The sequence below is a fragment of the Tenrec ecaudatus genome, chromosome 7 (genome assembly GCF_050624435.1).
Source record: "Tenrec ecaudatus isolate mTenEca1 chromosome 7, mTenEca1.hap1, whole genome shotgun sequence".
NCBI lineage: Eukaryota > Metazoa > Chordata > Mammalia > Afrosoricida > Tenrecidae > Tenrec > Tenrec ecaudatus.
The window spans coordinates 103,332,577-103,344,682 of NC_134536.1; the positions used below are offsets into that span (position 1 = coordinate 103,332,577).

Genomic DNA, 12,106 nt, shown 5'->3' on the forward strand with positions numbered 1-12,106 from the left:
TAATTCACAGACATATAAACTATACCATTACAGAAATTACCTTATTTTTGAGACTGCTAGACTATATATCTGAATATATTGTATTATTTCATCCAGAAGGCGATCAGTCATGCTATCAAAATCAGCAAAAGTATCATTCTAAAAAATACAAAACATATATTATGTACTAAAATAAGACATAAAGTTATCTAACTATTAATGTTACTTGTAATCTTTTTGTATCAGAATATGTTTAGTCTTAGAGAACTTACTGGATATAATATTCATTATATTATAATTAGCAAAAAGAGTGAGTTTTGGGGGGAAAATGTTTAATATCTCTATTAACATTTCCTTCATTTAATCAATTGTTTAATCCTTTTGTCCTTTATCAGAAGTAAACATAAGGCTTTATGATGTTTTAGTTAATGAATTAATTGCATAAAAATGTGAAATTCCAAAATTCTTGAGAAGTAAAATCATAAATCAAAATATAAATCATATAAATTCCTTTTCACTATATATTTATGTCAGATACCATGGAAATAAAAAATACTTTTTCTATTACAGGTATTTGGTCGCAAGCACTTATTTAAATGAAACTGGTACAAAAATGCTCACTTCGTTGTAAACACTATCATGTTTACCTGATTTCTCTCAGACATCAGAAAATCAATTCTTCCCCCAGGCAGTCCAAGTTTAATGTAAGTTTTTACTAATCGAAGATCTGCACTGTTACCTGAAAAAAGAAAAATTCTCTATGCAAAGGATGGGGCAAGGTGAAAGGCACAGAAAGCGTCACCACTTACTTTTCACAGAATTGAAGATCAGTTTCTGGCTAATGCCAGTTGTAAACAAACTACATTCTGAAATAAAAAATCCTCTACTTTTCTAAGACACAACTGACTTCCATGAGCAACATCTTGCAATAACTTGTTTCTTAAGAGATGTTCATCTACTGATGCTCACTAATGGGGTATTCATGTAACTGGACGGACACTGGCCTTGTGAAAGCTGGCTGTCAGAGCTGTGAACCATTGCTAGGTGCACTTTACCAGCAACTCAAGATGCGGATGTAGCAAACCTTGGATGCATTTTAGATTTAGATTTAATCTGGTCACCTTTCCTCTGGTGATACGAATACAGTAAAAAAAATTTCCAGTTAAATAACCTAAAAGAGCTTAATTGTTAGCTGAAAATGTATTAATAAATATAAGCTATTTATATCTATCACATAATAATAAAAAATAAGTTGAGTAGATTTTTAGTAATTTCTTTGATTTAGTTCTGAACCCCAAACCAAACTCACTGTCACTGAGGTGATTTTAACTGTTAGTGACACTACAGGACAGAAGAGAATTGCCCTTTTAGGTCTGTAAATCTTTAGGGGAGCAGAAGGCCTCGTTTCCTGCCCGCTCCCATCAGAGCAGCTGATGAATTTGAACTGCTGACCAACACGTCATCCATTACCCTATTAGGGCTCCAAAAAACCCAACCAATCAAACAAAAATCTAAACTCACTGCTATTGAGTCAAGACTGACTCATATCCCTCAAGGACAGGGTAGAACTGCCCCCCTGTGAGTTTCCTCTGACATGTTTACAGGAATAGTAGGGTACAGAAAAAGTCATGAAGTCTAGTGCAGATTCTTTTATTCCTGATGTCTAGTCCTTTTCTATTATGTATACATTTCATACTAGTGAATGAGCCCTAGTCCTATTTAGGGTTTCAAGTTTCTTTCTTGATTTTCTGATAGTGTTTTTGTGAACAAATTAACCTTTGCATTCCGTAGTTTAAGCTTTATCTGTTATAGTAATTTGTTAATATCTTGATTCTATCTAGAGCTTTACTAAGAATATGTTTATCTCTCTATTGTATTTTGCAATACTGATATGATGCCCTTTATCAAATTTGGTAATATCTTTAAGTTAACTTCCAGGAATACTATGGGCTGTATTTTTTCCCCCTTGTGACTGAAATAATTTTTATAACCTATAAATAATCTACTTCTTGGAAATGACAAAGAATAATTTGTCATATTACAATGCACCAAGCAGCCTTTCTTAAGGATCATTCTTTGAAAATGTGATGATTTGGGAATGATGGTATTACTAAGGTTATTATATTTTCCGATTTAAAGAAGCCAATTTCCAATTTCATGATAAGTTACTAATACAGATAGAGTATTTTATGATTTTTTGCCAATTTGTTACATAATCATATACTATAGGAAATAATTGCTAGACTAGAAATATCTATTGTTCCTAGCAGTTTTCTAAAAATAAGTCTTTTAAAAAGAATCTGTTGAGAAGTGAAAATACTGGGAACAACACTATACCATTAAGCCTAGTATTTCTCATTTCAGAGCCCTAGTAGTGCAGTAATTTACCACTTGGCTGAAACTGAGAAAGGCCAGCAGTTCAAACCCACCAGTCATTCTGTAGGACAGTCTGCTGGTGCCACCTTGGAAACCCTAGGGGGCAGCTCAGTTCTAGTCTGTCACATCGCATTGCAGGAGCTGGAAGTGATTTGACAGCAATTGGCATTTATACTTTATATGTTAGCACTGTTAAGGGAATCTTAAATTCTTAAAAATATTAGTTTTTTGAGCTCACAGGTTTGAAGCAGCAAGCAAAAAGTGAACTATAAGTGACCCAAATGAGACAAAATAATGGTTATGAGGTGAAGGTTGTCAAGACCAAGCGTGAAAAAAGAAGATAAAATAAATAAAAAGTAAAATAAATAAAATGTTGGAATGTAGGTGTCAGTTCCGATCGAAGGTTTATTTTAAAATGATTTCTAGCATTAGACTTAGCAACATTAAGCACATTTGTTTTAGAATGTAGTTAAGATTTAAGTAACTAAAAAAAAGTTCACTTTAAAGATTAATAAATAAGTCTAGATAAAATCGAGTACAAAAAGAAACGGCATGAACTGCTCTGTGATGCGCTGCGGTGACCTCCGTAGCGCTCCCATACCATCTAAACCATGCACACAGACAATAAGGTGCACTCCGGCCTCGGAATCCTCGTCTTCTTCCGCGCTGAAATAAGGTGCGGAGGAGGCCAGCTGAGGAACGTCACTGTACATAAACCCGGGCAGTCTAAGATGCTTCAGTTCTTCTTTTGCCTGAAGGAAACTGAGGTAAAAGATTATAAAATACTGAACATTATACTCAGTTTTTAAAACTAAAAACCTCTGCTAAATTTAAAGATATGCAGAAGGAGAAACCCAGCAATATTTGGGTTTAAAATAATAAAAACAGGTGGAATCTCACCCAACTGACTTAGAAATTCGAGCTTCGGTAATATTTTAAAGAAGATTCAAATATGTAGCAGTGTATTTTTCTTCAACATTTTAAATAAATTATCTGATCTCATAACAAACACTTGAAAGTTGAAACCATTTAGTATTATTTAAATGTGAAATCAGTTAAGAAAATACTGGGAGCAGTGTTAAAGCTTTCTTCAATCTTAGGTAGCTAATCAAATTAGTGTCTTTTAGATTACAGAGACCAGAGACTAAAATAGAAACGAATCCCTTCAGCACTACTTATGATGATGTCGATGGTCTGTATTAGTAGCTAATGTCATTGCTCCATTACTTACGCTTGTATTTGAGGCTTTGGTGAATTTTCATACCAGGAAAATGATGAAGTCAAGTTGCACGAAGTGCTGCTTGGCTGTTTTGTAATGGCATCAAATTTACTTTTAGAAGAACAGTTAATACTATAAGGAGACTCCCGTTGTGCAGACGGGAAAGACAAACAACCAGAAGTGCAGACAGTAGGCATGTTCATACCATCCCTCAGATAATCACTGTGTACTTTCTCAGGTTTTCCAAGTTTCTCTTCTACAAGTGCATCTCTGTTTGAGCAGTGAGCATTGACGGTTTCATCCAAAGCTGAATAATCTGTTTCTTCATGATATCCATTTTGAACCATGTGTTGATCCTGTTCTTCCTCCTCATCCTCTTTATTGTGTTCCTGCTGGTTACTAGTTTCTTTTGCAAAAGTTTCCTTCTGAGAGTAGGAATTGCTGTAGCTAGTAACACGTGTGTCAGCATTGTCCGTACAGGTACTGCTTTGAGAACCAAAATAGTTTTCCACGAGTCCCTGCTTTACCAGGTCCACACTGGCAGAAAATGGGTCGCCCGTACCCAGATGACTCTCACTTTTAACTGTGGAAGTTGCTGAATCTGTTTGTTCGAGATTTAGTGCATCACTATTTATTCCTTTCGTAGTTCTGGCTTCAGTGATTCCTGTACTAGCAGCAACAGAGCCTGAAAGAACACAGGACGCAGTTCCTACACAAGCCAGTGTTGAATCTAATGCAACTGCGGGCCCTGCAGAGTGATTAGATTTATTAGCACTCGGGCAGTCTGTACACACACTGTCTAAGTTAGGTTTAGAGCGGATCCTACTTTTCACATCACCAGAAGTATCTTCATCTGAAAAAACAAATTGTAAAGAGTCTTTGGTGCTTGAATTTAAGGAGTGTGTTGCTATTGTTTCATTGTCCACCTGCCCTGAAAAGACAGCACTCTGCTGTTGCAAGGTAATACTTGAATTTTTACTATCATCACATTTTGGCAAATCAACTGTTCCCAGATTGAATACAGTTTTGCTATCACTCAGATGGCATTCAGGCACAAGAGATTTCTTAGAATTTTCATCAGGTGACAGTTCATCATCCGAAGGTAGAGAGTTTATAGATGTCAGAGATGACTGTATTTCACTTAGAGCACTTGTGCTCTCAGTGCAATGATTTTCTAGTGAGAGCTGTATATTGCAGTCAGGCTTCATCAAAAGCTGAGGAAATAACCTTTCAGTATTGTAAAGACCTTGTCCGTGGGCAGTTTCAAGTACTACATCTGGGTTTGGATGTGTTGCAAATGAACTTGGTTCACTTTCAACACCTGAATCGGACAATCTAGATGAAGCATATGTGGCGTTAATATCTGGCAACTTGATTTTATCTCCACTTACTATAACATGACACTCTTTTGTAGAAGGAGCAGGTAGATTATTTCTTAACTTAGCTAGTGAGTCTCCAACAGAATGATACTTTGCTTCCTGTAAAGCTTCCTTCTCAAGGGTCAGTGCTATAGATTTAGATTTACAATTACAGTCTACGGACTCAATGTTCGGTAGCTGAAAGTGATCCACAAATAGTTCATCTGGTTGTGGCTCTGTCCAAGGTCCTATTTTAACTGTTATTTTCTCTCCCAAAAAAGGATCCGTACTGCTGGACATTACTTCGACTGTTCTAACCCCCGAAGATGGGGTTGTCTGATGAGCGTGGCAATCATCGGATGAGCTTCTGGATGCCAGACAGTGTTCCACTTGAGTCATTTCACTATCGTCCTGCGACATACCAAGTTTACCTGAAACGGACAAATGTGTACAAAGATTTAGGCTGCCAGAGTTCAAAGGATCAAATTGGTTTGGTTGGACATGCTCAATATCTGGAGACTTTTGTTCAGTTCTCTCTGCATTAGTTGGCAAAGGGCTAGCTTCCTTTTGACTTGTCTGTCTGCTGCAGGTCTTTGGGTCAAAATTATACCCACATATTGTGGGGTCCAGACCTTCTTTCTGGCTATGTGAAGGGTTGCTTTCAAAGTATCTCGATAGATCATGTGATGCCGTACCTTTCAGACATTTGTAGCCTACCAAAACCACAGAATCCTTAGAGTTCTGCTTTATTAATTTTTTTGTGTTTTCAGGTTTCATAGTTTTCATGAGCTTAGTAACCTTAACTTTGGGTTTATTTGATTCTTCATTCTTTCCTTTAAGAGACTTTGTTAGCTGCTTTTCACCATCTGTATACCACATATTGGAGGCACCAGCAGGTCTGACTTGCAACTCTGGGCTAGAAAGTCCAGCTACAGAGCTTTCTTCAGGCTCATATTTATCCATTCTACTGGATTCTGATCTCTGAAGATTCTGAATTCCCATCCAGAGTGCATCTAAGTCTTTTATTCAAAGAAAAAAAGATTCAGGTTTAAAACAAGGTGTGAGACTCATAAATAAGACCGCTTTTACTGCTTGTTTACAACTAAACACCACGTGGGTGCTTCCTGATTCTAGAAGTTATGGGGCATGTTTTCTGGGGATATCTTGGCTGACTGGTTTAATGCTGTGTGTAATGCTTCTGTTCTACATTCCAGTTCCTTACACAACACCTAGGGTCTGAAAAGCGTGCAAGTAGCTTTTCAAGAGACAATTAGTCTCCTATTCACCTGGAGCAACAAAGGAAGGACTGTCAGGAATAACAGGGAGACATGGAATGAAGGACTAATCACTTCCATGAGTAACTGTATCCTTTGCTGTGAGACCAGAGGCAGATGGTTTCTGTTTACTATTATTCAACATTTTGATTAAAAGAGTCCATAGAAGAATCCGTATCAAAAGTAAGGGGTATAAAACACAGCGTCACATTCTCATGAACTCTAGATATTCTGGAGCCATGGGAGGTGCATAAACCCTTGAAGCTATTGCCCTGAAATAATCTTTAAACTATAAACCAAAAATACCCCTTGAAGACATCTTAAAACAAGCAATGATTTAATTCAGCTACTAAAAAGATCTGCCTTGAGCATTATGCTCTTTCTAAACAACAACACGGTATCAAACTGATAACAACAACACAAAAGATTAGATAAGAGCCTTAGGGGGCAATGAATTTATGTCCACGAAGCAGGGACAACTCAGAAAAAAAGTGAAAATAGCCACACAACTCAAAGGATGTCACTAATAAATCATACAGGTAGACACTAAAAGTGGGGTGTTTTGCTTTGCATACTTTTTTTGAATAATAAAATATGAACTTTGTGTACTTTTAACAATAGAATAAATATAATTTAGAAAAAAGACTTTTTGATGACAACTTTTCAGAATATTGAAAAATAACTAAAACCATGAGAAAAATTATTCCACATTAAAGAGCAGTTTTGTGATTTTTAAGAAGCATATACTAAAAGTGATAAACAGACCATAGAAATTTCTGTTATACTTACCTTCAGTAACAGAATCTAAATACCTATCTTCAAAGATTATAGGTAATGAATTGAGATCTCCATCTAATTCACTACATTCAATAGGTAGGGGTGGAAGAGAATTGCAGAAGGAAGTATTTTTGATAGCGGTGCACATCTGTAGATGACTCTGAGCGCTGAAAAATATTTCTTTAAGTCAGATGGTAATAAAAAAACACACTTCACCCAACTCAGTTTTCCAGACTCTCGCCCCTTGTTCTGCAGTCCCACTTAAGACAGAATTTCCTTATGAAAGTGTTTTTTGGTCAGACATACAACTTGCAAAATAAAAATTTAGGCCATAAAAGTTCTTCTTTCTCCAAAACTTTTAAGCAGAAATTAAATGCCATAATCTTAAAATGAGAAAATCAACTAGACAATTTAGAGAAATAAGTTTATCAATAAATTTCTTATTCTTCTACGCTTTCTGCATATTCCAAAAGGTATATCTAGTTTTAACATTTAAATTTTCTAATTCGTTGTGAAGTATATGAAAAAATAATGAAAGCTCAAGTACCTAACTATTTAATTAGAGTACTAGTACAAAAATATATTCCATGGCTACTCTCTACTTTACACATAAGAATAAAGCTAACTATTTAATACAGGGTATATAATTTTCTAATACAACAGTTTAAAAGATAAACCCCTTTCTTATGGAAAATTTCACTGCATCAAAATAAAAAAACAAACAGTACAATAGTATAAACACTGAGCTTCTTAAATTAACCAGTTTTGCTAATCTTGTTTTTAGTTAAACTAGTATTTCCCAAAAGCAGTGACACTGCTTCCGGAGAGGGGTAGGGGGATGACAAAGATGCTGGACCCATGGGGAAAAGGGGCAACAAAAGCATATAGCTACACTTTATCCTGGATTTGGGGCTAGAGTACAAACGTTAATTGTGAGAGTATCACTGAGTAATTTTTTTTTTTTCCTGAAAAGGGGTGGTAGGCCAATAAATTTGAGAATTCTATGTTCTAGCCACTTATCCATGCTTTTAATATTATTACTAAACAGATATTGTCATTATGTGGTAGTTGTATAATCATTTGTCAATTTGAGTATTAAGAATGTAGGGGTGTAAGTCTAGCCTGTCAATCAGATCATAGCCAATGAGGCCTCTGTGTGGGCATGGCCTTCACCTGAGAATTCTGGGAAATCTGTTATTTTCCTCCTTGGAGGAAGGAGACAGACTCTCTCTCACTACTTCACACCTAAGGGAGACATAGCAGCTGACAAGATACATGGACCCACCCTGATGCAACCCTGGGTACTGGAGAAGCCATGGAGAGACCCCTGCCAGCACTGAGATGCTTACAATGCCACTGGATCCACAAGACTTTCCATCCACTTGCTTGTGATCATTCTGCACTTGTCATTATTGCATGTGTTTCGTGAGTCTGAAGAGGCCTTTATAGATTGGTATTGGATATATAGGCGACTATCGGACTTATGACCTTGGACTGGACTGGGTTGGGATGTTTTCTTAATGTACAATTACCCTTTATATAAACTCTCTCTTATATACATAGGCATGTTTATGAATTTGTTTCTCTAGTCTACTCAGACTAACACACACTAATATATTAACACACATTAAAAGAAAATACTAATAAACATTCATGTTGACAAATAAGTTCATAATATAGAACATTTCTATCTACTTTCCTCAAGCCTTCCAGTCAATCTCTCTATCCCACCCCAACTTATCAATCCCTACCAATTCTGACTTTTTTCACCTTAGTATTATTAAACCTGCTTCAGAACTTCATATAAATAGAAAAATAGATTATTCTTGGTTTTTGAACATAATATCTTTAAAAAATTCCTTAAAGCCAAAGAAAAGCAGGCTTAAATATGTTTAGTAGGAAAAGCAAGACGTTTAGCAGAAGGCAGTGGCAGTCTGGCTACTTCTAAAAACTTACAATAATACTGGTCTGAAAAAGAGTGAGAGAACAAGATGGCCAAATGGAAGGCTTGAAGCCAGAGTCAGAGGTCTACAAAGTTTTGGTAGGTAGATCTGCTGTGGGGTAAGGGATCACAGTGTATTACATTTCTTCATGTCCAGTATGGGGCTTTCACTAAGACTCATCCAATTTGATTAAGTAAAGGATTTCCCAACTTCTAATTATGCTAGTTTATTATACCATAAATGTGATCACTGATAAACTTTGACATAGAAATTTTATGCAAAAATAAATCAAATTATTTTGCTTTAGGATTCACTTACTGAAGTTCCTGGTATGCAATGGCAGCTTCTCTTGGATGTTCGAAACAAAAGAATGCCTCAGAAAATCTGCGCACCTAAACAGTTCCAAAAGGTAAAGTATTAACAATCTGGCTAACTTCAAAATCCAGTAAAGCATGGATGGTAGGAACCCTCTCCCCGCTTCCCCCCCCTTCTTCCCATTCCACAAGCCTCGAGTGCGATGTGCTCAGTTGTTTCTGAATCACAGGAGAACTGCCGTAGATAGGATTTTCTTTGCTATAATCTTTGAAAAAGCAAATCACTAGGTCTTTCTAGCCCTGAAGCCACTGGGTAGGTTTGAAGGACCAACCTTTCCCCCCGCCTCCTCTATTTCCTATAATAACAAGAATGATTTCTTGGCGGCACCCATCCTACCAGGCTCTATGCTAAGAATGTACGTACTTTACTCTTTATTTAAAGAAGCAAAATGAAAACCCCAACGTGTTTAGAATGGACCTGTGCCACAGGTTTTCAAGGCTGTGGCCCTTGGGAAGCAGATGGCCAGATCCTTCTTCCCAGGCACCTGTGCATGGATTCCTAGTCAAGCCACTTGAGGAATTCCAAAACCATAAACAAACTGAGTTAGAAAGGGGTTAGTTACTTGGCCAAAGTAACTTAACTAGTTATTAGTACTAAAACTGATATTCAAATGGTTATGAGAAACTTCAAATCTTGTGATATAAGCCACCTTTAAAATTTTGATTATTCTTTCTTCCATGCACCCATATAAAACCCTTTTTATATTCTGACACCATGACTTGTGGTAATTTGTTATAAATAAACCTATTAATTATATTATGTACCCATAACGAATATATGACTGCCACCTGATGGCAGCCCAGCTTAGATTTAAAGCAAAAAATTGCTAAATCTTCTCATTCTTAGGGCACGAAGAGTATCTATTATTACTCTAGTATATATGTTTTTGTGTACATAAAAAAAAAATTAGGCAAAGAGCTAAACTAAACAACGAAAACCCACTGCCATGTAGTCAATCCTGACACTTGGTAACCCTAATAGGATAGGGCAGAATTGGCCCTGGGGGTTTCTGAGACTGTAACTTTTTTGTTGTTGTTGTTAAACATTTTATTAGGGGCTCATACAACTCTTATCACAATCCATACATATACATACATCAATGGTATAAAGCACATCTGTACATTCTTTGCCCTAATCATTTTCAAAGCATTTGCTCTCCACTTCAACCCTTTGCATCAGGTCCTCTTTTTTTTCTCCCTCCCTCCCCGCTGCCCCCTCCCTCATGAGCCCTTGATAATTTATAGATTATTATCTTGCCCTATCCTGCGTCTCCCTTCACCACCTTTTCTGTTGTCCGTCCCCAAGGGAGGAGGTCACATGTAAATCCTTGTAATCGGTTTCCTCTTTCCAAACCACTCACCCTCTACCCTCCCAGTATCGCTCCTCACACCCCTGGTCCTGAAAGTATCACCCACCCTGGATTCCCTGTAGCTCCAGCTCCTATATGCACCAATGTACATCCTCTGCTCTATCCTGACTTGCAAGCTAGACTTCAGATCATGGTAGTTGGGGGGAGGAAGCATTTAGGATCTGGGAAAAAGCTGCATTCTTCATTGGTGCTACATCGCAGTCTGACTGACTCATCTCCTCCTCTAGACCCCTCTGTGAGGGGATCTCCAGTGGCCGACAAATGGGCTTTGGGCCTCTACTCTGCACTTCCCCCTTCATTCACTATGGTAAGATTTTTGATAGCCGGGCACCATCAGCTTTCTTCGCCACATTTGCTTATGCACCCTTATGCGATCGTATCATGGAGGTGTGCAGCCAATGATATGATGTTTTGTTCTTTGATGCCTGATAACTGATCTCTTTGGGACCACGCAATCACACAGGCTGGTGTGTTCTCCATGTGGGCTTTGTTGCTTCTGAGCTAGATGGCCGCTTGTTTATCTTCAAGCCTTTAAGACCCCAGACACTATCTCTTTTGATAGCCGGGCACCATCAGCTTTCTTCACATTTTACTTGTTCACCCGCTTTCGCTTCAGCAGCTGTGTCAGGAGGGTGAGCATCATAGAATGCCAATTTAATAGAAGAAAGTATTCATGCATTGAGGGAGTGCTTGAGTAGAGGCCCAAGGTCCTTCCGCCACCGTAATACTAAACATATAAATATAGATACATAGATCTATTTCCCCATCCTCATATATATATTTGCATGTACATGTCTTTGTGAGACTGTAATTCTTTATGAGAATAGAAAGCTTCATATCTTTCTCCCTAGGAATGCTGGTTATTAGAACAGCTGACCTTGCAGTTAGCAGCCGAATGCATAACCACTATGCCATTAGAACTTGTAGCAAAGAGTTAGGAAGGAGGGAAAACATTCAAACTGGGCTTTTTTTGGGGGGGGGGGGATAGGAGGAGAAGGGTGTAAAATATTGTTGTACTGGACAGAAGAGTGTACACAGCAAATTAGCTTTTCAATAAGCAATTCACATACAAATTGTTTTGCGACATTGGATGCAATCCCCACAACATCTCAGGAGTTTCCTCTTCCTTCCTGGGCTCCCTGTTTCTATCCGTCTGCTTTCCTTTCCCCTTTTAGCTTCTCATCTTTGGTCCGGGGCAAATATTACTCTTTTGATCTTGTATAACTAATTGTGTTAAGGAGTCAATTCTTCTGAGGTATTATTTTATTAGGTTATTAATATGCTCATCCATTAATTGGCTACAATGTGGCCTCTGAGAGTGTCTTCATTTTCAAATTAGAAGGTTATCTTAAGGAAATAGTTTTAGGAGTTTCTCTAGTTTCTATCAGACCAATTAAGTTTGGTCCTTTTATTTTATTTTTTAAGTTTGCTCTACA

General features: G+C 37.4%; 1 protein-coding gene across 6 annotated transcripts in view; it reads right to left on the bottom strand.

Moving 5' to 3' along the window:
* The window catches only part of FAM135A (family with sequence similarity 135 member A), a 104,798-nt gene that overhangs the window by 20,747 nt on the left and 71,945 nt on the right, over window positions 1-12,106 (bottom strand). For 5 of the 6 annotated variants that reach the window (XM_075554921.1, XM_075554919.1, XM_075554920.1 and 2 more), the window contains 6 exons: window positions 9,245-9,318; window positions 6,996-7,150; window positions 3,587-5,951; window positions 2,957-3,117; window positions 627-718; window positions 41-138 (listed from right to left, as the gene is read on the bottom strand). In XM_075554921.1, coding sequence (XP_075411036.1) covers window positions 41-138; window positions 627-718; window positions 2,957-3,117; window positions 3,587-5,951; window positions 6,996-7,150; window positions 9,245-9,318 — 2,945 coding nt within the window. The remainder of the gene's footprint in view (window positions 1-40; window positions 139-626; window positions 719-2,956; window positions 3,118-3,586; window positions 5,952-6,995; window positions 7,151-9,244; window positions 9,319-12,106) is intronic. The other variant, XM_075554923.1, reaches the window with a different exon arrangement.